General features: G+C 39.6%; 1 protein-coding gene and 1 long non-coding RNA gene across 4 annotated transcripts in view; one reads left to right on the top strand and one right to left on the bottom strand.

The window, feature by feature from the left end:
* The window catches only part of LOC148131326 (uncharacterized), a 48533-nt gene extending 45625 nt beyond the window's left edge, over positions 1–2908 (top strand). Inside the window, exons 2-3 of the long non-coding RNA XR_015748726.1 lie at positions 561–661; positions 2775–2908. This is a non-coding gene — a long non-coding RNA (uncharacterized LOC148131326). The remainder of the gene's footprint in view (positions 1–560; positions 662–2774) is intronic.
* Positions 1–26322, bottom strand: part of TNR (tenascin R) — a 481637-nt gene that overhangs the window by 84875 nt on the left and 370440 nt on the right. For all 3 annotated transcript variants that reach the window (XM_087960907.1, XM_026669153.2, XM_087960908.1), the window contains 2 exons: positions 12609–13167; positions 2785–3261 (listed from right to left, as the gene is read on the bottom strand). In XM_087960907.1, coding sequence (XP_087817033.1) covers positions 2785–3261; positions 12609–13107 — 976 coding nt within the window. In that variant the 5' untranslated portion in view covers positions 13108–13167. The remainder of the gene's footprint in view (positions 1–2784; positions 3262–12608; positions 13168–26322) is intronic.

Raw genomic sequence — 26322 nt, 5'->3', positions numbered from 1 at the left:
CCTCTGATCTAAGGTTAAAGAAATTTTGTAGATTATCTAGTCCCTTTGTTCAATCATTAAGTCGTGTCTGATTCTTCACAATCCCTACCCCATTTAGGTAGTGGGTAGGTAATCCCACCCAGTACCCAAATGAATCCATTACTGTAGCATCCCTGCCCCAGAGCTTCCCCACCTCATTTAAACACCTCCAGCAAAAGAAAGTCCACTAATTCCTAGGGCAGTCTGTCCTGTTCCATTGTTCACAGGGTCTTATTGTTGAATTTTTCCTGATGACCAATTGAAATCTACTTTCCTGTAATTTAAGCCATTTGTTCTTATTTTGTCAATGTCCTTCCTTAAAAGTAGTACCTAGAAATAAGTACAATATTTTCAGCATAGTCTTTACACAGAGTAAAAATAATATATTGAAAAGACTATTTGACATCATCTGATCTTTTGCTACCACCCCAGTCATATTGGCCGGTAAAGTTCCTTATCAAGAATGCACAATTATTCTGTGCTATGACTCCTAATCTTTTGTTTATTTAGCTGAGTGACTTTTCTTTGTTTTTCTGCTTCAGGAACTTTACAGAGCATTGGCCTTTGGGTCTACTATGACATTATTTTCCTAGAGACTTCAGAGTCCAGCCTTGAAGTTTTGGGTAGCTATGTTTGATTTGTGGTAAGTCTTCAGTCCTTGAATGAAAAAGGAATAATATTCAGAGAAAGCAGTTCAACTCTTGCAGAAAATGTCTGTTCGCTCTTGGAAAACATAAGGGAAAGATATAGGAAAGATCTTGAGCACTGGTGAGGTGAAGACATGCTCTCTAGGGAAGAGATAAGAGAATCCACAGTTGCACAATGGTCAGAAGCCACCCTCCCTAGCTTCTCAGGCTGCAAATGAGAGAGCAGAAGATTTGTACTTTTAGAGTTGCATGCAAGATTCTGTTAGGTCTTACAATAAAGTACAATTAGCTCATCTGTCTAGTCTACCCAGGAAGGCTGACAAATAAGCACGAGTAGCAAGAAAATAAAACTCCAGGATTTATTTGCATTCAGTTGCATTGCAAAATATAACTCTATATGGTCCCTCTGAGCTAGGCATCTCCTTTCCACTAGGGGTATCTGCAGCAGTATATAAACAAACAGGTGATGCTTAGATTGCACTGTTGTGGCCACCTTCTTGACTTTTTGACCTTATCTGGATCCTCCTCTTTTCTTCTTACCAAATATAGACTAGAACAAAGGTAGCTAACCTTTTGGACCTCAGGGACCACCAAACTCATAATTTTAAATCCCGGGGACCACTAACCGGTTCTGTGGGCATGGCCTAATTTGTGGGTGTGGCTTGGTGGTCATGTGACTGGCTGGGCATGGCTTGTATGTAAATATTATAAATATTTATATAAATATTAAATTTTTTTATAAAAAAGAGCAACTTTTATCCAAAATCAGGCAAAGCAGGCAGGCAGATTGAGTTGCTCACAGAATCACAGATTCATTCAGAGATCTATCTATCTACCATCGGCTAGCTCAGTCTGTCACATAAAATTTCCTTGCAAGTAAACTCACAAAATTAACTTACAACACACCATCTATGTAAATATTGAATTTTTTTATAAAAAAAGAGCAACTTTTACCCAAAATCAGGCAAAGCAGGCAGGCAGATTGAGTTGCTCACAAAATCATTCAGTGATCTACTTGATCGGCTACTTGAGTCTGTCACATAAAATTTGCTTGCCGTGAGTCTGCACTGAATAATAGAAGCTATAGTCCTAAGAGAGGTTCAGCTGTGCTTAAAAGCAGAGCCGAAGATCTAAAGACTAGCTAGAAAGCAAGAAATCCAACCATTTCCTGCTTTCTAGCTAATCTAAATCTCCCAGCACAGCAGAACAGCTGATGGTCAGAAAAAGGAAAAATAGCAATTTAGCAGGCAAGTTTGCCAGGTAAAGAGTGAGTGGGCGGGGAGGGTTCCCATGGGCCATGTGGGTGGCGCAGCCTCGTGTTTCTGCTCAGCCTGGATTAATTGCTTTGAGGGGGGTGCTCTGGGGGTGAGATTTCTCTGCAGCCCACCAAAATTTTCTCACAGGGCTGCGGCCCACCGGTTAGTGACCGTTGGACTAGAAGCTCCTTGGAAGAGAAGCCTCCTCACTTCTAGACTTGTTTTAACAACTTCGTGAGGCTTGCTTCAATAATAAAGTTCTTTCACTAATATACTTTATTACTAGAAGTATGTCTTGCAGTATGGATGCATAGATATGTCTACTTCCTGTTTTGATATGACTGCATATTTAAAGAAAATGCATTTATCCCATGATTTTTCATATTAAAATATTTTCTTTTTTCTATGGTAAAATGCATTCTTTAACATGGATTGTCTTAAGTATGTATTTTATATGCTTTTAAAGTTTATTTGTTGTAGAGAAATGAGAAATTGGAGAGTAATGATATTGGAGATTAAAATTGGAGGTTAATGACTGTCTGTATTTTGAGGAATGCAAATTATGTCTGTTTACTTAAAAATGAGGATTGAGCAAAGTCCTCAAGCATCTCATCGCCCCTAAGTCAACAATGTCCATGCAAAATCACCCTTTTCAGTGTTTTTTTTTAAAAGATACATAATCCACTAACTTCTAGAGGATCTGGTTGTATGTATATACTAGGCCCAACAATTTCCTTGGCAAATGCTCCTTTAAAAAAAAATGCTTCAGATTTCTAAAAATGACAAAGTAAGGCCTGAAGTTTGCTAGGAGCCCTTTGAGCTTTATATTTATCCATTATCTTAACTGTTACAGTCTGGCATACCTGCTGAACAATCCCGTCCTTGGTAACCTTCCTCGCAAGAGCACAGGCCTTCTTGGCAGAATCCACGTCCACTGCAAGCATTGAGGCACCTCAGCTGCCCACAATCTTCCCCTACATAGCCCTCTTGGCAGATGCAAGTCCCATTGGCACAGACTCCCTTCCCTGAGCAGTCCTCTGGGCATCTGAGCTCGTTACAGTCTTCTCCGGCAAAGCCTTCTTCACAGATGCACTCTCCATCCACACAGAGTCCTCGGGAGCTGCAGTCAGTTGGGCAACGTGCCTCGGAGCAATCCTCCCCACTATAATCGTTGTCGCAAATACACTGGCCATCAATGCATACACCCCGGCTAGAGCAGCCAAGGGGACAGAGAGGCTCAGAGCAATTCTTCCCAGCCCAGCCTTCATCACAGATGCACCCACAGGTTTCCAGGCTAAAGTTACCATGACTGCTGCAATGGGGGAGGTAATCCAACTGCCCTGGAATTGTAAAAACAATGATTAATGCTATATCCTTGGCTCACTTCATACCTTCTTAATAATGAATAAAGACCACATCAACTCAGCTCGAAGTGGGATACATTGGGATATCTTCAACCTCTGCAATTGATACCTTTGTTAAATTCATAGTCCCTCCTCCCCTTTGCCCCTCCCAAAAGGCGATTGGTTAACTCTCTCCATTTAGAATTCCCCACAGTGACTCTAATGTAGCATGCAGTATGGAACAAACATGGCAAATAATTCTACATTTTCTGGTATTAATGGAGGAAGGAGTTTCCTTAATAAAGGCAAGGAATGAGAAAGAAAATGAGAGAATGACGGATGTCTGCAATGATACTGACCCAGCCATTACTGAACTTGGGCTATGAGGTTCCTAAGAACATCTGGGTTGATTAGGTAACGTTGCAAGTTCTGGAAACTATTTAATGAACCATTGCAAATAAGTGCGGAACACTATTGTCCCTGAGTACTGGGTGCTAGAGGTCTTAAAGTATTTAAAATAAAGTTATTCAGATGTTCTCATGTCATGCTATGGACCTTTGAGAATATTTCCCAGACTGTGGAATTTAAAACACACCTTCTATATATCTTCCAGTAAACTGTTGAAAGTTTTAATGCAACAGCGTTATAAGATAGACAGGTTTGTATTCCAAGCCAGGTAATATAGTCTTCAAGCATCACAAAGAGAAAGTAGATAATATTAATATATATATATGGCAGACTTTGTTTTGATATTTTTAAGGCTTTCTGTTATGTACTTTCTTTTTTTGTGATGCTCCAAGACTGGCTCAGAATATAAACCTGTCTATCTTATAACTCTGTTGCATTAAAAATTTCAACTATTTATTGGAAGTTTTTCCTCCTGGTATTGATTTTCCAAGCATATCTCAGGGTTGTTGTCATTTTCGTTTGAAAGTATCAACTCAGGTGCTAAGAAGCCCAAGAAATGTGATTCATCATGATGTTTGTGTTCTTAGAATGGATGCCAGGTGGCCTAGAAGCTCCATATCCAGGGGGTGTTTCTGCCACCAGATGGTCGCTCATGAGCATTCTGGACAGCATCCATCACAGGGAAAAGTGGCCCCGAGACACACAATTTATAGGCCACTTAATGTCCTGGTGTCTGCAGGATGGCAACATTTAACATGCTGCTGCATCAAATAAATGGGAAAAGAGAAGTTAAGGAATTGGCTACAGGGGGAATTGGGAAAATCCTGGCAGGTGAAAAGTATTTCAACTACACCAAAAGCCAAAGAGATTCTTCCCTATTCCCGGCAAATTGCAACTCTGTTAAATTCAATCCACAGTTGTGATAACAGAGGCTCCTCCTGTTCCAAAGATAGACTGGTGGTATTAATATCAAGTTTATATCTTATAATTTGGGAGATGGGGGTGAAGAGGGTGGCAGTAAAATGTATGCAGGTAGTCCTTAACTTACAACCAGAATTGAGTCCCAAATTTATGTTGCCAAGTGAGAAATTTTGTTAAGTAAGTTTCCCCCCATTTTACGACTTTTCTTGTGAAGTGAATCACTGCAGTTGTTAAATTAGTAACACTGTTGTGAAGTGATTCTGGCTTCCCCATTGACTTTGCTTGTCAGAAGGTCACAAAAGGGGATCACATGACCCTGGGACACTGCAAACCGTAGTAAATATAAGCCAGTTGTCAAGCATCTGAATGTAAATCACATGACCATGGGGATGCTGAAACGATCATAAGTCATAAGTCACTTTCTTCAGTGCTATTGTAACTTTGCATGCTCACTAAACGAATTGTTGTAAGTTGAGGACTACCTGTATTTTTGAGATTTTATTATGAACGCTACCCCCTCACCTCCCCGAGAAGTGTGGGAGATCTTTTGGAAAACATTACAATTGTTTTCCTTCTAACATTCTTGGTAGATACTATACATAAGTACTCCTTCAGAAAAACTTGTACTGGGGGATGAGGAGGTAATCAAAGGTTTCATTAAAATCCCCCAGCGTTTTTCCCTCCCCAATTTTGGCTCAAATCTAAATCCTTAACCTCACACTTAATCAAAATTAAAAAAATATCCCGAAACATCTAGAATAAGTCACAAGTAGACAAGTCTCTGATGCTGTGGTGGCCACCATGATCTTTTTTGTAACATGTTGAGCCTTAAGGAGGTCCTCCCACTTTTTACTGCCAGCAAGAAAAGAACATCTGAAAGAATTTTACATAGGAAAAAAAAATGGGGGAGTGGGGGGGAAACCTTAGCAAGCTACATGAAAGCTCTCTAATATATTTTGGGGTAGATTTTTAATATGAGTTTGCATACTCCCTAATATTTCATAGAACATCCTCCTTCTGAGGACCACCGCTGGACCATTCCATTCTTATGCATTGTTGTTGAAAAAGTGCACAGCATATTCATTGTCATTCCAATAGCTTAGCTCTACCCCAGTGTCTCAACTTGCATGTCCTGGTTTGTATGTACAGTCTCACTTTAAACATCTAATGGGGCAATGTCAAATTTTGCAATGGAAATGCTGTCTACATTAATCAAAGAGTTTGTTGGCGTATTTATTTATTTCAGTTTCTATGGCCGCTCTTCTTACCAACGTGATTCTGGGCAACTACTCAAGACTTAGGGCCTAAGGGTTTTATTGCACCTGTACAGTCTTTGTGTATTAAATAATGCCTATCACATAAGAACCCCTTGGTGCAGTGGTTAGAATGCAGTATTGCAGGCTAATTCTGCTGACTGCCAGGAGTTTGATTCTCAAGACTGACTCAGCCTTCCATCCTTCCAAGGCGGATAAAATGTGTCCCAGATTGTTGGGGGCAATAGGCCGACACTGTAAACTGCTCAGAGAGTGCTGTAGAACACTATGGAATGGTATATAAGTTCAAGTGCTAATGCTATAATGTCATCATTAAAACAGCAATACTATTCTGCAAAATAATACTATTCTTAGTATTATAATACTATTATTCTTCTTCAAACCCTCAAAACCATCATTTACTATTTGGTATATATCTATGAGTGCACCAAAGTCAAATTACTACAAATGGTAACTTTCAACAAAATGGGAAAAGTCATTTGCCAAGGATAGGTAGAAGAATTGTCCTTAAAAGGGATGGAACATACTGCCAAACTGTGAGCCCATGTTGATTTATCAGGCTCCCCGTGGTTTCTAATCTGAGAATTTGCCCAACTGAAATGCTACTCATGGCAACTTGCTTCCTGATGCTTAGTCAATTCTGGCAAACAGCAAGAATCTACCTGTGATAAAGAAAAGATGCAACTGTTGGACCCATCTTCTCAACTTTATATTACATGGTGAGATGAAGCGGGGGGGGGAGAGAAGGTTGACGGCTGACAACATAGAACAACATCTCATCTCTTAACAAACACTCTCCTCCCATGTGGAAGGAAGGAGAAGATGATATGTGGGAAGGAAACATACATTATCCTCCTTTCTTCCTAACAGGTTCACAACTAAAATACTGCTGATTCTTTTATTGTACTATGTGTTTTGGGGGTGGGGTGTAAGTGTGTGAGAAAGAAGGAAGTCTCTTTTATCTTTTTCCTCCTAATCCCACTCCATACTGAACAGCAGAGAACGGTTTTAATAGAACTCTGCTATCTGGGTTGCAAAAATTCAAAACTCTGGATGACATTAGATACTAGGGAAAAGCTGCAGCAACCTATCTTTGTTGCTTTCTAGTTGTCAACCTCATTTTTGTAGCCATTATTCAGTAGCCCTAGCCCTAACCCTTTGGTGCACTTTCTCTTTTTCAATATCCGTCTGCAGGATAGAATCGTATCTTGCTTTTGTGGTACAATTTCCTCTCCCCATAATTTTCCTTCTTTCTTTTTGCTGCCAGCTTTTTTTTTTTTTTTACCTTTCATATTCATAGTTCAATTACTCCGCTATTCTGTGGGCTTCAAAGTTCATTGATCTTTGAGTGGTTTGTTTTACAGATCTAATTTTTTAAAATCATTTTCTGCTCACAAATACATTACTGTGTACCAGGAATCCTCTGGAATTGCAAAACGGCTATTTTGTTTTTCTTCCTTACTACAAGGAAGTATCTTCACTCTCATTATAGAACTTTCTCCCTTGTTTGCTTTAATGCTCTACCATTAGTAGTCCTGGAAGGAAAGCATAAAAACATCTCCATTTCAGAGCAAATTGTCAGTGTGAAATTCAAACAGCAGTCTCTCTAGCTGAGACATTTCTACACTGGCTTTTCAAAGAGAATCCATACTTTCACCTAATAACTCCCCATGCATTTTATAGACTTTATAGATTTCACTCAATTCTGTTTTTAAACTTGATTTCCTTTAAATATTTTTTTTCTAGATAATCTGATCTTACATTGAAAAAAAAAGCTAAACCTCCACAAGGTTGATTCTTTTTTGGCTTTTGAAGGAACAAAAGGGGTCTGCAATAGAAGATTTTAAACAGAAACAACTTAATTTAAAAACACTAGCTTTTATCTACCAATCACTTCCTGGTTAGGAAAATACTTGTCAGAGGCCTTGCTGTATATTTCTCTATATTTTGAGCCTAACTGAATGATTATTTGAGGTGAGCAAGCATTTTCAGTGGTGGCTCCATATTGTGAAATGTCCTCTTAGGAAAGTTCATTAAGTCTTACCATCTTCCCTTCTTGCTCTTTCAGGGCCAGATCAAACCATGTTTATTCACTCAAATGTTTTAATCAAGGTCAGTTATAATTTAACACTCTGGGGTATATTTTTGAATGATAGATTTAGATATCTTTGTTTATTGACTTCTAATGGTTGTTTTTAGTCTTTTAAAGATTGTGTGTTTTGGATTTGCCATTCATACTAAATGCATACTTAAAATGATTTTATAGAGTTTTATCTTACTCTTTTATTGTGAAGCCCAGGCTATAGCTATATTGATTGATTGAAGACTAGCTCAGTTGTACCGCTCAAGCTTCTCAAGGGGGAAATTAAACAAATGGAAATAGAACTTCTCTTTTGTTTGTTTTCCCTGCCAACCTCCTGTTGCCCAGAGGCCTTTGCCTGTAGATAAATATTACTGAGTGTTCAGTTTTAGGATTCCTAAATTTAATCCTTTAAGATCAATGCAGGTTTGGGAAGGGATGGCTCTTTGGAGTGCCTCACCCATTGTTTCCTCCCTTTTGAACTACCCTTTCTAAATACGGGAAGGATTAGGGATACCTCTACCTTCTTGACAGATACTCTCCTTTTGGGATATTACTATAAATTGCTAAGAGGCTTAATCAGCCCAGGTTCTTCACTCCATCTCCATTTCTCCTGTGTTTTCAGTTGAAGTCTTAACCTTCCTTGTCTCAGTTGCTGTCAGGCATATTCTTCTAATATTCTAACAGGAAAGTCTAGCCTCTCTTGTCTCAGCTGTGTTCTGTGTCAGAATCACAGCTTCTGTCTAATTTCTGATTTTTAGAATCCAGATGCCCATTATTATTCCTTTCTTCCCTCAGTGCACTGGAAAAGACTCAATTCCTCAATCTAAATGAAAGCTGGAAGCATTGAACACGAGAGAATTGCTGGATTATTTAAATATTTAAAGAGAAACCTTTTAAGAGCGTTTGCTGATTACCTGGTAATGATGTTGGAAGATCCTCTAGAAGAAATGGAAAAACTAAAGGATTTAGTAGTGTTAGTTGGTTTTAAAATTAATAAGCAAAAGACAAAGATGTTAACAAAGAATGGAAATGGAAAATGAAAGAATGTTTCTTGCTGGGATTAAGGGACAGTCAATTAGAAAAGAGCTATGGATTTATTCTTAAATACAATTACTGCTATTAGTATACCAGCAAAAATAAAAGACTTTAAAATACACACAAGGGAGGAATGGTTGGTGAAGATGACAGAACTAGCAGAGAGGGCAGTGTAAAGTTGTTTGATTAAAAAAAGATCAACAAGTACATTTATCAGTGACGGGAAACACTTTGGACTTTTTGCTGAAAAAAGAGAAAAATGAACTTGTGATTTATGGATTTGAAGATTAGAAAGGGTAGCTTATTTAAAAAAAGGAAATGATGATGTAAGCTTAAAGAGAGGGGGTAAAATATAAATGCATTTATAACTTCTGTCAAAAAGAATGGAAGCCATTTCTTTATAATTTTTTTCATTTTTCTTTCTTTTCTATTTTCCTTCTTCTTCCTCTTTGTTCTTTTTTATTTTCTTTGTCTCTTTTCTAATATCTGCATTGTTTTTATCTTGTTAAGAATCATATGTATGTATGTATGTATGTATGTATGTATGTATGTATGTATGTATGTATGTATGTTATTCAGCTTTGTTTGGGTATTTTCCCACGTCATTATAGTTGTGCTTTTAAAGTTGTAGCAACGTTTCGGCAGAATCTCATCTAATGAGAGTTTCGGCAGATGAGATTCTGCCAAAAGGTTGCTACAACTTTAAAAGCACAACTATAATGATGTGGGAAAATACCCGAACAAAGCTGAATACCATACATGTAAGTACCCGTGAAAACTTAAGAAAATATGTATGTATGTATGTATATATGTATGTAATGTATATGGTATTCAGCTTTGTTCGGGTATTTTCCCACATCATTATAGTTGTGCTTTTAAAGTTGTAGCAACGTTTCAGCAGAATCTAATCTGCCATCATCAGGCTTCTATATTGTGTTCGTCTGTGAGTCAGACTTTCACAGCCGTTTCAGTTTTAAATTTGGGGCTAGCCTACTGCTGTGCCAGAATGGTTTTTTCTTCATCCTGATTGGTTGGAAGTCTTGGTCTGTGTTTATTGGTCTTGGAGTTTGCTGTGTTCTGCTTGATTGGTGTTTCTAATATCTTCTGTCTGTTTTGTAGCTTTTTTTGTCTTGATTGGCTGGCAACATTGTGTTCATGTATTGGAGGCTTTTAGTGTGGCTTGGCTCTGAGTAAATGGACGGCCATCATTTATTAGGAAGCTAGGTTTCATCTGGGTGCCTGGTTGGGGTGTGTTTGAGCTGGAGGTATCAGGGGGAGTCTGTTTGTGCCCAGGTGTTTGGCTGGCTTGTGGTGTGGAGATTTTTTTGTTTGAGAGTGCAGGCTTCCAGATAATGCACTCCCAACCAATCAGGATGAAATTTAAAACAGCACCAAATTTAAAACAGAAACGGCTGTGAAAGTCTGAAAGAAGCCTGATGATGGCAGATGAGATTCTGCCGAAACGTTGCTACAACTTTAAAAGCACAACTATAATGACATGGGAAAATACCCGAACAAAGCTGAATACCATATATATATACACACATACACACACACACACACTTTATATACACATACACATATACTATATATACACATATATATTAAAAAGAGTACTTATTTCTTTGATGACATTTTCTCCTACCTAGCATATTTTCTGTGTATTACCTATCCTTTTTGGAACTGAGATTCATTATGCCAACAGCTCCCTTCAATAACATCTTAGCACAATGGCCTGCTCTTTCTTAAGTTTTGAAGAACAGATTTGGTAGAATTGACCAAGTGAACCATGTCTTTTGAATGACTAAACTGACAGGTCCCCAATGAATTCCACAAAGCTTTGCCGTCTGCTATTCAGAAAGAACCCATATGAATACTTCTGCTTCCATTGAAAAAGTTGTTGCTGCTGTTGATTGCATTTTAGTTTGCTAAAGATGGAATGTCACAGGCATTTTAAATATGTGCCCTTGTTACATAATCACAAATGATTGAAGGCTGTTCATTAGTAATCAGATACATGATTGTTTGTCTCAATAGCACAGATGTGAACATTGCGGCATTCCTTGGCTCTGTTCAAAAGTTCATTTTCATCATATGAAAGGGGAGAATGAAGCTAGGATTCCTGCCCATCACTCACCATTATATACATAGCTTTTACATTTATGTAGGATTTTCTATTGCAAGGAGAACACATACACATAGACGACTCTACTTTTGAGAAGAGCTGTCCATCTATCTTCTCATTCCAATTTGAAGAAGCCAGAAAGAATGAATGCTAGTTTCTGTCTATCCCATTAGATCTGGCAGCAAGATCCCTTCTGAAAACCATGCCATCTCAATGGGCCTAGAACAAGTGGCTTTCTGTCACTGTAGATTTGAATTGCTCTGACTTGGTTGTCTTTCTAGAAGCCTTTAAAAATCTGATTCTTCCTTCAGGCTCTCAAGTCAGGATGATAACGGAGTCCAACATCTTTGTATTGCTTTTGTATGTATGCTTATGTTTTTAAAGCTTTGGTAGCGTGAATGAATGAATGAATGCTACCATAGCTAGAATGAAAAATCTAGGAAACCACTCAATGGCAGTAAAGAGTTTCTGTATCTTTTCCCTGCTATCTAGTGGTCATCTGGTCTTTTCAGTTCAGGTATATTAACCACAGGAAAAGGGTAAGTTTGAAGGAATTCTCTTCCCTTGATGCTTTGTATAGTTGCATGAGGGAGAAAAGGGCTCTCATTAATATTATTTTCATTTTTTGGAAGCCATAAAGGGGCTTATTCTCCTTTTATAATCCTACAGAGATGGCAGCATACAACTTGTTCTTTTGATTATTATTTCCTGTTCTAACTTTGGTTTCCTTAAAATTTGGGAGCAATTGACTCCTTGTTTCAAAATTGTTAGGTTGCTTATGCTTCAAAATGTGAATACACTTTCTCAAACTCTGGGGATAATTCTCTTAAACTTTCTTTTTCTCTTTGTCTTTTTAAAATATAAGCTCACTCATAGAAATAGGAAAGGATTTTTTTTTTTAATTTTGTCATGGGAGATACAGTCATATTGCAGATTTTCTTGAATTTGTAAACTTTTCCTTAGAATAATCAGGAAATAGCATTATTTGAGAGGAGGGAGGCACAGAATGGTAACTATTGGATGCTTTCAAGCAATACTTCAGGGGCATTCTCAGATGAAGGATACCTGCGACTGCTTCTGCCTATCAGCAGCAATTTTGGACAGTGGTGTTACCAGAGGCAAACCTCTTCCCACAAACCTTTTGAAGTGATTCTGTACCCTCTGAAAAAAAGGTCCATTAACCTGTCCACATAGTAGTAAAAGGAGTGGAACAGAGACAGATAATTATTTTTATAGGAAAAAAAATAAAGTATAAAGAAAGAAAACAGAGTGAAGGAAGGGGAAAGTTGGATATAGTAAAAATTAAACATGAACCTAATCCTACTAATAAAGAGTAAAACTAAAAAGGATGTCAAGACTGCCAAACGTGAAACTCTGAAATTTGGAAACAGAATGGAGTATTCAGTTTGTTGAAGCTTCAGGCAAATGACTCCAAGTTCATCCTTTCACCTTTGACATTTCTTAGCTCCTAGGAGGACCTCATGGCATTAGTTACTACCTGTGGCTGCATTTTCTTGACAGCAATTGGAGTTGCATTGGTCTCGGAGTATAGAAACCTCCCTTTCCAGCATCTCAATCCTGCTCAGCAGCTCTTGTAAGTCCCGGGAGGAGGCGGCACACTTGCAAGTCTGTTTGGGGAGGTTTATCTTGTGGGTGAAGGTGACCTGGCTCTCACTGTCTGAGGTCTGCTCGGTGTATTCCGTCATCCGGTCATCTTCCGAACTCACCTCTGGGTCAGATGAGGCCTCTAGGGATGAGGAGCAGAGGCTGTCCAGAGGCACATTAATGTTGTATATATGGCTGAAGACCATGGGTTGCTCTTTGATAGGGGATGTGTAGTTGGCAAAGCTGCCTTCTTCATCAGTCACCTGTTTTTTAACTCTCTCTGTCATCACTTCCAGGTGGCACTCGAAGGGTCTGAAGATGGACACCAACAGCATTATATTGAGGCTAACCAGAACATTTCTTAGGATCACATTTTCACCATCCGCCCTCATTTTCTTGAGAAGGATAGGGAACTTCTACACCAGCCTTGGGAAGCAATGTTTTAGGAAGACCTGCAATGAATCACAGCAACATATTATTACAAGTAGCTCCTAAGAAAATCTGATTTACAAAGATCAGGGCGGTGTCTCTATGCATGGGAGTAATGTTGCATAGGATAAGGTAGAAAGGTACAAATTAGCCTGCCACAGGGATCCATCCATTTGTAATCCATGCCAATCAAAATATTTTTCTAATCCATAGTAAAACAAAGGGAAACTGAACTCTTGCGGCCACTACTATTTGTGATTTTCCCCATTTGCAAAGTGCTTCATAATGTTAAGACTGTGCAGAACCTTCTCATCTGGTCAAACCAGAAAGCTGCTCTGCCTTTATCCAGTCAGGCTCTGGGCTGCCAGCGCTAAGTAGCTTTCTTGTCTTGCCTTTCTTCAGTCAGGACAAGCAGCAACTGAATCCGAGACCATCTGAGGAAAAGAAGTCTGAGCTGTGCTAATTTCTTTCAATCATAGCTCTAGTGCAATCTCTCAGTCCCGACTGCATGTTGAAATATTTATTTGCCCCCAAATGCAGGTTCTCCCACTTTATCCCTACTTTATTCTCTTTCAAACTTTTGTGAACTTCCTGGTGCTCCGTTTTAGGCTATCAACCCTCTGGCCCAGCAACCTATTGCTTGATTCTCAGTCTTTAAAATTAAAAATTAATTGCTCAAAATAATTACTGCAATAATTATAATTGTTAAGTACTGTGACAATCTGGAGAAGCATCTGGAGTGGCAATATTAATTGGCTGAGGACTGTTTTCTACAGTGCCATGTAATGCCATTGGAAGGAGCCCATTGATTTATGCCTATTGGATCTCTTAAGCTATCTTGGAAAGACATCCATAGTTTTTCAGCTTGGCTGACTGGTTCTAATAAGATGAGTACATTCCACATCAGAAGGAGGAATACTTCCTTACCTTTCTAAAACATTTATTCTGTGCATATTGATTGGCATTGGGGAAAAAAATAATGAAGTATTAAAATACTGATAGTAATTATTTCTAGGATGCCTTCATCTCAGTCCATGTAATGTTCTCGAGAAATGCAGAGCTAGTTTCAGGCCGCTGCATTAAATATAATTAAAAGACCCTGCACAATATTTGGTTTATTTATGTTTCTGCTTAAGACACACAAATACAGCTTATTACAAGCCATTTCAGTTCCCACTTGCACACAGAATGATTTCGTAAAGTGTCTTTATCTGCAACAGGGCAACTTTCCATTTTGGTATTGATTTGCAGCCCCTGGGTGTTAAATCCAAATTCCAAGGGCCAAATTCATCCTGCTAGGAAAGCTGTTTTCTTCAAAGTAGTTAGGCCAAATCTATACTTTGTTCATCAGGGTTTTTCCTTTGTTGTTGTTGATTGAGGATAGGCAGAGGGGGCTGGGAAAGCTATGCATTGATCAACACTTCACTCTAATGCTTTAAAGAATTGTGGCAGAGCGAGTAGGCAGGCAAAATTGTGATGCCATGCCAAAAGAGCCTCATTATTCCAAGCACAGCATTGGGATCAGGGGACTGCCTCATGCTTTCCTGCTGCTGGAAAATTTGTCTTGCATTTAATTTTCACTGGACACCTGTACAATTTGAATGTAGCTTGCTTGCCTCCTTAATTATTTTTATCTATATATTTATGCATTCATTCATCAAATTTCATTCATTCATTCCATCTCTCAAAGACTATAGGTGCAGAGTAAAACTATAACAAATTTATTTAAAAAAAAATAAAATACACAAAAGCTAAGAGAGGACAGCAGAAGTCAAGAACAGTTAAGTATCTTGATAATTCCCTGAGGCTCCCAAGCCTGATGGCGTAACCAGGGTTTGATGGATGAAGCCAGCCTCATTTCAGGGATGGGGGAAGATGTTTTAAAAGGTGAGGGACACAGCAAAGAAGGCCTGCCTCCTGGGACTCATCAAATGTGAAGTCCCTAGCACAGGGGTGGGCAACTATGGCCCTTTTACGAATTATGGACTTCAACTCCCAGAATTCCTGAGCAAGCCATGCTTGCTCAGGAATTCTGGGAGTTGAAGTCCATAATTCATAAAAGGGCCATAGTTGCTCTCCCCTGCCCTAGCAGATGGAATCTGCAACATGCCTTCTCTGCCAAATCTAACGGGATGGACTGATGTAATCAGGCAGAGGCAATCCCTCAGATAATCTGGCCACAGGAGAGTTTTAAAAAACAAACCCAACACCCTGAATTGGATCCAGATGCAGGCTGGGATTAATGCAACTCATGTAGTGTTCTATAATTACACACAAGTGCCCAAACCACTGTATTTTGAACCAGATGAAGCTTCTGCACACTCTTCAAAGGCAGCCCAATATATAGTACATTACAGCGGTCCAATTGGAAGGTAACTAGGACATAAGTGACTCTGAACAGAAATCCAGAAATAGACGTAACTGGCACACAATACAAACCTGTATTGTGGTCATTATCATAATTACACTTGTATTTTTTTATTTTTGTTTGTAAATTAAAAATTCAGAGTATTTTTTCCATGTCCCCAATCTATTTTGTCTTGACCACAACCTTTATGGAACAATCCAGAGCCAACTTGAAATTTCTCCATTTATCCTTGTTTTTATTTATTTATAGCCCATTTATTTTTAATGATAACCCTACAAAGGAAGAGCTGGGGTGAAATTGTCCGCCAGCTACACACAATGGATAGGAGATTAATATTTCAATCTCCCCATTATGATACATTGTATAGCATGTTTCTATTTAAGTTGCAATAATTCTCTTTCTCTCTCCCACCCTTCCTTCCCCCTCCCTCCCTCCCTCCCTCCCTCTCCCCCCCCTCTCTCACACACACCACACACACACACACACACACACACACACACACACAGAGAGAGAGAGAGAGAGAGAGAGAGAGAGAGAGAGAATAGCATGTAAATAAAAAAAATAATTTTTACACTTATATATTTTCTTTTGGTACTACTCATGTGGCAGTGTGCTATAAGATGCTTCCACAACACTGGAATAAGAATAATTCAGATAGCGTACATCCAAGTTTAGCCAGTGCTTGCTATTCATTCTTCCCTCCATGAATTCAGTAATGGGTACTTAGTCTCATATTTTCATTATGTCTTTTTCCATTTCCCAGTTGAAAATAGGAACTCTTATTCCAAGCCCCATTTTAAAGTTCATAACCTAACTCCTATCTTTTATATATGTCTTTTCTGTCTACCGTTGCTATGACAATTTATTTACTAATGACTGTCCTTTGCTTTTGTAAAAATAGGCATTTATTCTTGTTTAATATTGGAGAAGTGGTGGTAGGGAGCAACATTATTATCCTAATATAGGTTTTATCAATTATAGAAAATATAACTCATCAGTTACAAGAATGGGAAATAGCTGCCTATGTATTTTACACAGTAGTTTACATTGGAAAGGAGTTTTTATTTATATAAATTGACATGGCTATTTAGAAGCAAGAAACCAAATCTAGGCTACAAAAATCTGAACCACCACTAGATGGCAGCAAAGATGTAGATTTTTTTTCTGCCTTATATAGACCAGTGGTTCCCAACCTTTTTTGTACCAGTTTCACACAGGAACACTTTTTCAAGGACCGGTTAGGGTTAGTTAGTTAGTTAGTTATTTATTTATTTATTTATTTATTTATTTATTTATTCATTCATTTATTTATTTATTTATTTATTTATTTATTTATTTATTTATTTATTTATTTATTTATTTATTTATTTATTTATTTATTTATTTATTTATTTATTTATTTATTTATTTATTTATTTATTTATTTATTTATTTATTTATTTATTTATTTATTTATTTATTTAATTTTTTTATTTTATTTACTATTACACTATCAACTCACCAAAAATAACCAATGTTGGAGGATTACTAAAAATGTGTGTAAATGCAAGACTAGACTCCAATAAAGTCATCATGATTCAGTTGATCATGATCAAACAAAAATATATGTTTGGCAAAAATATATGTTTTCTCCAAAAGCATTTTGTAAGGTAATAATCCGCAATTCAGATTTTACATTTAGGATGGGTTTGATCTCCCATATGGTCTTCAGCTTTCCACAATCTCAACAATTGTAAGGTGTGTGGGGAATTCAGAGAGTCCAAGTCCACACATTTTAAAGTTGTTGAGGTTCAGAAATCCAGGCATATAAGGAATTCCGGGGATTCATTCCAAATACCTGGAGAGCCCACTTCTTTCCGGATCTCTTTCGCCCCATTTCGCTGCAACCCCTTGGCAAGCAGAGCATTGTCTAGAATTCTTCCAGCTGAAATAAGACTTTCAATTACCTGGGAATAAATCCATATTAAACCAGTCAAACTTTTAGTAGATATTCAGTGTAGCTTGGCTAAAGCAACATTCTGCCCTGTGTGTTTTAGGATTCTCGTCTCTTTCGCTCTCTTCTCTTCTCCTCTCCTGGTTGTTTCAGGCGGCGACTGTCTGCACCCTCGTCCTCCCCCGGCTGATAGCTCCGCCGCCGCTGCTGAGGCATGGCCCCGGCGCCCCTCCGGCACCCCGGACAAGCACAGGGCTGCTTTCGGGGCTCCCGCGAGGGGTCTGGATTGGGATCTGAGCCCCTTCATTCCACCCCACTCCAGCTTTCGGCTCACTCACAGGCGGAAAGAGGCGCTTCGTGGCGGAGCCGCTGAGGCGAGCTTTCTCCCCACCCCGCATTCCTTTCTCCCTCAGGCCACCGACTGGCGCTGCTGAGGGCAGACTTCCCTCGCCCATTTTTTTCACAGCCAAACAGATAGAAATACGGCCAGATTTCTCGTATTTGGCCGGAAAAACGGCCAGATGGCAACCCTGTTCAACGTCCCCTTTTTCTCCAGCCACGCACGGCGTGGAGCTGACATTTTTGGTCGAGGCTGAGGGACAGCGTCAAAACCAGCACTTGATCCAGCATGTCGAAACAAGATGGTGCCCAAGCAAAGTAGGCGGCCCAGTCCAAAATGATCCACGGATTGGTACCGGTCCGGGGACCGGCGGTTGGGGACCCCTGATATAGACTACTCAGATTTGACCAGGTCTGATAACTTCAGGATTTATCTTCATATTGTGCTACTTCAACACAAAGATGTCCTGCTAAGACATATCTTCCTGATGTTGCTTTTGCCTTATCCCCAATGCATTGCAGAGAGGGCAACCTTAATTTATCTTCAACTATTTCAGCTTAAAAGTAGAATTTCCCTCCAATTCTCCTTCACAAGCTTATCATACAAGTCCATAATAGCTCATCAAGAAGACTGGCAATTTATTTTATTAATCAAATTTATGTAGCTGCCCACCCCAACTAAGGCAACTCTGGGTGGCACAAAACAGAAAAAAAAAAGCTTCAAATCGAGGCTGAGTTGTCTTATTGGCTATTTTAAATTGTTATAGGAATTGGCCCCTTCTCTGTTTCCTGACCATTCTTCTCCAAGACCATTTTATTTGATTTGATTTTGGCAACAAGAGTATCTAGTTCTTTCAAACTAACTTGTGATGATACAAAACAAACACAGTCACAGGGTGGGATACAAAACAAACACAGTCACAGAAAACAGGTGAAGCCCCTTTTATTCCTTCACTTTGCTTCCAAGCACCGAATATTCTTGATGGAAGACAAAAAACTCCCACACAAACAGTTATAAGAAGAAGGGGAAAAGCAACACAAACCAGGCAAAATAAGGGCTGGAGGACGTCCACAGATAACACACACTGGGAAGGATGCCAAACAAAAGAGGAACCATAAACTAGAGATATTCCCATGCTTTGTTTCCAGCGCTCGCCTATACTCATGTCCATTCTCTTATTCAGTTGTCACAGCTGCAGCCCATGAAGAGGACCAAGGCCCTCTCCTCCTGAGTAGACCACAACTCTCCCTTATCCTCTCCTCCCTGCGTGCCCTAGGATGGAGAGGAGATGGGCCTGGATCCTCCTTGGACTGCTCAGCCAGCCTCTGTCCTTCCCCTACCTCCTCCACAACCTCCAGAGCCACACTTCCACTCCCTGTCGGCTGTTCCTCCTCTCCCTCAGAGTCAGGCATAACCTTTCCCCTGCACCTGCCAGATCTCTTAACTCTTAAGCATTATCCACAGAAATCCATCCTAAACCCATGCCTGTCAAGGTTTTTGGCCATCTCCCTGAGCCCAGGCAGCAGAACTCCAACCTCTTATTTCTTAGAAGAGTAACAAAAAGGTCAGGAAGAAAGTGATTCTTTTTCCCACTGGTATCTTATAAGGTTGGTGTGTCACCCAGGGCCGCCGAGAGGATTATTAAGTGCTGCAACAAGACTAATATCGGCTCCCTCACCTACACATTAAGTTAACATCTCCCCTCCCCACCACCCTGTGGATTTCGCGTCACTCCCTGCACTGACTTAACTCCTAATCGAGAGGCTCGTTAAAAAAAGGGGGGGCTGCTAGGGCAGCGGAGCCGATCGGGAAGCAGGAAGGGGGTGAGGACGAAGAACGGAGAAGCAGTGTTGGAATCCGTGCAGCCCACAAGTAGATGTTTTTTTTTTCCGACTGGGAGAAGAATGATTCACTCTACTAGAGTGACTTTAGTCTATACCAGTGGTCTCCAAACTTAGCAACTTTAAGACTTGTGGACTTCAACTCCCAGAATTCTTCAGCCAGCTATGCTGTATATAATTAAATCAGATGGGCATCTCTAACTTACTCTATTTCTGATAAAAAAATCTTCCATGAATGTATAAATTGGCGCATATGTGTATGTATGAATGAATGAATGAATTCTTTGTTGGCCAAATGTGATTAGACACACAAGGAATTTGTCTTGATGCATATGCTGTCAGTGTACATAAAAAGAAAAGATACATTCGTCAAGAATCATAAGGTACAACACTTAATGATATTCATAGGGTACAAATAAGCAATCAAATATGTGTATAATAAATATATATTAGATAGGTAGGTAGGTAGGTAGAGGCGGTGGTGGAGGGAAAGCCAGCAATGAACTCACTGGATGGAGAAAATGGGCCACAAAAGGTGATTTTTTTTCCCTTTCTAACAATTAACACCTCCTCATGAAGAGAGTTCATGGAGCTGAGCAGCAAAATAGATGATGGTCATAGACCTTCAATTGTTACTGCAATCACATTTTATTCTGCTGTGGCTTTCTTTAGTGGGGTTCTATCTGTGATCCATTGCCATTTTTTTTCATTCTCAGTTGATTCAGCTTTCTCTTTTCTTCTGTTTCCACTTGCTTGGCTCATTTCAATAACTCATGCTAAATTATTATTTTGTTCTTAAAGAACTTCATTCATAAATTGTGGTTTCTATTTTTCATTGTGTATTTCATAGATACTTTACAAAAATTACTACGTTTCTTATAAACACATAGTGTAACTCCATCCCATATGGCTTTCCTGATAAGTGTCTTTCTCTATGTTAGATATATCAATCAATTTTACATAACCTTACCCCTGGTTTTATGGACCCCTTCAAGGGAATTTTAAAACAATATTAACAGCAGAGCTCCAGTTTCTCCAGGGAATGCTTCAGATAAAAAAAAAAAGTTACAATGAACTTCTCTTCAATTAACACAAGGCCAATTGGGTGGCTTTCTAATATAGCCTCAATGATGTTCTGGAGATCTTTACTCACTTATTTTAGACAATACAGGTCAAAACTAGTAAAGTACAGTATATATGGCATGAGCATGGGAGAAAAATCAGCATTCCTGCAACTGAAACAGTCTTTTTACGATATTATGTTACAGTCAGCCATTAAACTGCAGATCCAGCAGCTAGTTTAGTGCAAATCTGATATGGGAGTAAGTTGGTGTGATTGCCAAAATTAACTCTGCTATAGCATGAAGTGCAGCAATGAAAAAGGCAATTAGTATCCTTCTTTCTCAACTTAAGAATTTGCACCCCTCTCCCAAACAGTAATGATTAACTAATTAATCTTTATCTTAGCACATTGGTTATTGAAGATGCTTCCTTTTTTAAACTGTGCACTAGGAATGAGATAAAAGATTATGCATGATGTCCAGTGTATTAGAAAAATTGAGCTACAAAAATAACAATTATTACGGTCCCAACATTTTTAAACTGCAAGAAACCTTGGTAAGGCAGGGATTGGAATGTAAGCCTGGCAAAGGTCAAGTGATTATGAGAGCAGCAGCAGCTAAATTGGTGAGATCACAAGTTCCCCACATTCTCCTACAAAGCAAGGCAAGAGTGGTCAAAGCCAGACTGTAATTTCCAAAGGAATATGTAATTAAGCGGGCTGTATGGATTGAGCTGTTTTTATATGGCCATGTGGATTTCACATTTGTCTGCTCTGTCATATTTGCATGTTATTCTGCACTAAAAATTTGGCCAGAAAGATTTACTGTTGAAATATTCATTTCCACAAATGACATTTTCACTACATCTAGGTTTTACTAAACATATTTTAAACCGAGGAGCTTTAAATACATGTTAATGTCCCTTTGCGACTGAGAAGTACATTGGGAAAGTCTAAGGATGGAAAAGTCCAAGTTTTTAATTTTCTATTGGACTGGGAAATGAGGGAAATTCTTTAGTCATTCCTGAACAGGTGAGAGAATGAACTTTTTTCCCCATTGCCTGCCCATTTGTTGAAATTGAATCCTCCCTACTCCAGCTCTGCCTCCCCCTAGTTCAGCGCTAGTGCTGCAGCTAAACTAGTCAGAAAAACAATACAACCAAGACACCTTGAATAGTAAAACTGGATTCTGATTATCTCATGCAAATTTTTGTAATGTAGAAATCAGATTCCTGCCTGCTATTTTATACATGCTTTAGCGTAGACACATGACTAAACTAACACAGTCAGTGCTGTTGTCTCATCTAGATTTAATCCTAGAGATTAATCCATTCTATTCTATTGGCAATATGCCTGATACTCAGCTAGTAACATGATCAGAGGCAGCTTGAGAACCAACCCAACTTATATGAAGCAGAGGAACAGAGCAGGCTGGGAGATACTAAGGGCTACATCCTCCCCATGCCCTTTGAGAATGGAGAAACAACTTTGTTCCTATGAAGGAAGGACAAGATAATAGATTTTTCCAGACCCTGTATATCTTACCAGGATGAAGGGGGACCAAGTAGGAATATACTGTATAATACAGCAGTGACAAATGTAAAATTGCTTTATATAACTCATACCTGTTTTCTGTATTGTGTTTTTAATTCCCCAAGGGGAATGAGGAATCTTCTTCTACAACACAATTGTTTACTAGCTTCTTCCTTTTTGCAAAATCATGGCATGACTGAAAACATGCTCAGCATTTATAGCTTTAATTTTTCTTAAAATTGCAGCTGCCTTTTGCTTTCCCCCTTAATCAATGAATAATACCCTCTCCCGGAAATCAAATCAGTGGATGTCATCTCCACCTTTGCTCTATGGGAGAAAGTTTAGTGACAGCCATCTCCAGTTCAGGGGGGTGAAGGTGAGAGATATCCTAAGATGGAACACTTATAATTCTGATGAAATTAGCTGTTGTCCTAAGGGTTGTGAACATGGAAGAGGTTCACTGGATGTTTATTTCACCAATTGGTTAGCATCATTTGTATGCTCCTTATTCATAACGACTCTGATTAACATCTGTTAAAATTGCTACAAAAACATACTACCATATTTTTAATGCTACCTCTTCCCCCTCTCCTCCCTGCCCTGGTGACTATTGTTCCTCTCCGAAGGGTCTTGGAGAAAGTATAGTCTTTTTCAGAATGCTATCAGGGACTACCCTAGCCCTAGATTTCTTGATTCCTGCCCTCTTAATATGTCATGGCGGTCAATCTGTAGTAGGCCTTTTTGGGCCTTTTATCACCAAGTCGTAAGTGGTTTGGTTTCTTTTTCTGCTGCAACAGTCCATGTGAAAAAGTGAACATCTTAAACATGGGTAGGCATCTTGGTTCTCTCTCATTCTCTCCAAGCAATATAGTCAAGAGCAAGGCATAGTATAGGATGTAGTCCAAAGCATTTGGAGAAAACTGGGTTGCCTAGCCCCTATTTGGGCAGTAATCAACTTTTTCATACCGGGATCCTCCTTGCAGCACACCCTACAATCTATTTAAAAAAAACAAACCCAGTTACATTGCATGCCATTACAGAACATCAATTTCTTATACAGTTTACAGTACTTGGTACAGCATTTCTACTTGTCTTTTTCTTATGCATTATTCCCCTATTTTCTTTTTTCCTCCCCATCCTTCCCACAAACTGACAAATAAATGAAAGAAAATGGCAGGGCCATTGATTCGATTCAGCTGAGGTGGATCTGGCTGAGACAATATGACTTGCCCAAATCACCCATTTGGCTTTCATGGATAATGCAGGACTAGAACTCACACTTTCCTGGTTTCTAGCCTGATGCCTTCACCACTAAACCAAATTTCCACTCTTCTCTGGTAAAATTTAGTCCTTTATACCTGGAAAATATTTTAGAATAGGTTAGGAAGCCGCCACACTGAATCTTCTCAGATTCTCAGACTAGCTATTCTCATGGTAACTAATGGCTTGAAAGAAACTCCACTGGTTTCAGCTTGCCTTCTGGCCTCATACAATATCTCAGATGGTTCTACAACTAAGACTTATTAGTAGTTTCTAATTTCAAGGATTGCTATAGCTGTATGGGCGGGTGTTATTTGGCTTTCCACGAGTGCCATTTTTATATCAATATGTTAGGTGTAAGATAGCAACTCTGGCTCTGAGTAAGTTGAGTAGACAAAGAGCCAGCACTTCAAAGCCAAATTTGTGCATTGTGGGGATGATAGATGTATGAATATGAAATTCCCCTTGTGCTTCTTTCTGTGGAGCTAACTCGATAAAGAACACAAGAGTCACTTTTTCATGGAAAGTGAACAGAAATCGACCAACTGAGGAAATAAGAGAGCAAAAAGCACGTGCAGCATGCAGGGGAAGATGGATGGATAAAAGATAGAGACAGGAGTGGGAGAGAGGAGAGACTAATAATATAAAGGTACCGAGATAATTCAATAAGAAGGAAAGTTGAATGTGATCCTGCAAAAGCAAGGAAAGAAAGATAGAACAAATACTGACTGTATACACATTTGTTAACACTTATAAATTAGAGAAGATAAGAGAACTTGAAAAGATATTTCAGGGATCTACATCACAGATCCTACCCATCTTATCAATATAATTATCATGGTAACCTTCAGCAGCCAAGGTAATGATGTCCTGTGATAATTTATAAGCACTAGATAATGGACTTTTCCGACTGTTCCATTTTGATACTGTGCTAATGAGGTGAATTGGGCACTTTCTGCAGGTAGAGGAATCATACAATCTGACTATCTTCAGCACTTTTTTTCCTACTAAATCTTTGCTGTCAAAGGACAGTAGCTTGATGCTGACTGCTCTGTAATTTTGTAGCTTGCTCTCCATTTTCTCCTCACAAGAAAGACTTCTCCATATTTATCACCTTCTCCACAAAGAATGCCAATGGAACTATTTTGATTGAATCTTACACCAATCCTGCAAATGTCAGTACATGTTTATATTGCTGCAGGAAACAGCAAATAGGAAAGTGGGTTTGGAGGGTAGGCAGAGCAATATTACTCCACTCCAGCCATCAGTGGTTTGACACCTGCATTTGTGTCTGTCATATTTTTAAATCTTCCACTGGGCAGTCTCAGGCAGCAACCAAATATAAATAAAGGAGAATATCTGTAGCTCAGGGTTGAAATGGGGTGTCTTTGGTGCTCTCTGAGCTTGGCTGTTTTTCTTGCAGATATTTTATTACCCAAACTAGGTAACATCATCAGTGCTCAGGACCCCTGACTTAGTTTCACCTCACCCATATATCCAAGATTAGCTTAATGGTACACCTTCTACAGTAGACAGAGCTATTAGGATATGTGAGAAAGGGACACCATTTCAGATCACAGTTTGGAAGCAGTTATTCTGATTACAGGTAAATTGTATGAAGGCTACCCTATTTTTTAAAATCAAACTTTCTTTTTTGAAGCAAAATAAGGTTACCTCTTTGCAATGGTACCTAGTTCAATTGAATGGATACATTAGTGCTTCAGAATAGTGATACTTGGGGGATATCGGTGTGTCAACCTGGCAAAGACAGTGTCATAGTCTGGCTCTTTTTCTATGTATGTTATGGCAGCGGTGGTAGCAGCAGCAGTGGGATGGGGGGGTGGGGATGGTTTCACATGCAACCTCTATATGTGAAATGAAACTTCACACGCTTGCCCACTGATTGTGTGGCCCGGTTCCAATGGTCCATGTACTGGTCCCAGTCTGTGGCCCTGGGGTTGGGGATCCCTTTGTTATAGCATTGTACATATGCCCCAAAGGTGAAGAACCTGTAGCATTGTACATTATTGTAGAGCCACGGTGGCACAGTGGTTAGAATGCAGTACTGCAGGCTACTTCTGCTGCCTGCCGGTTATCTGCAATTTGGCAGTTCAAATCTCACTAGGCTCAAGGTCGACTCAGCCTTCCATCCTTCCGAGGTGGGTAAAATGAGGACCCAAAATTGCTGGGGGCAATAGGCTGACTCTGTAAACTGCTTAGAGAGGGCTGTAAAAGCACTATAAAGAGGTATATAAGTCTAAGTACTATTGCTACTTGCTTGACCCTTCTGCTGAAAGCAGCCAGATTCTGCTTTTGTGGACAACATTGTTTCTAAAGAATAAGGAAGCATTTTCTGCTATGTAATGGCTTTCCTTATTGTGTCTACTGCAGTGGTTCCCAGTGGGCGGTACCGCCCCCTGGGGGGCAGTGGGATGCCTTAGGGGGGCGCTGAGAGGCAAAGGGGCCAGCAGGGGGTGCTGGAGGTGAGTGGCAGGGCACAATTCAGGGGTGAGAAAAAATCCCACTCCCACTGCGTTCAAGGTAAGGCCCCGGAGGATCACCCCATTGGCTTGCACGCTCTGGTGCAAGGAGCTCAATGGGGTGATCCTACGGGGCCTTGCCCCGTACACAGCGTTGGGAAAGGAGAGCAAAGCCAGAGTGGCTTTCCTTTCCTTTTCAAACATCCCGCCACCGCCGCGTTTGGGGCGAGCCCCTGAAGGTCCACCCCATTGAGCCCCTTGCACCGGAGGCACCTGCCCAAGCAAGTCCGAATGGAGTGTTGCATGAAGTCAATGAGGTGAGCCTGAGAGAGGGAAAGAGAGAAGGAAAAAGAGAACGAGAAA

Source organism: Notechis scutatus, chromosome 3 (assembly GCF_049901735.1).
Source record: "Notechis scutatus isolate UNSWTSFEM ecotype Mainland chromosome 3, rNotScu1.2, whole genome shotgun sequence".
In the NCBI taxonomy this organism is placed as follows: domain Eukaryota; kingdom Metazoa; phylum Chordata; class Lepidosauria; order Squamata; family Elapidae; genus Notechis; species Notechis scutatus.
This window is presented reverse-complemented; position numbering and strand designations above follow the sequence as displayed.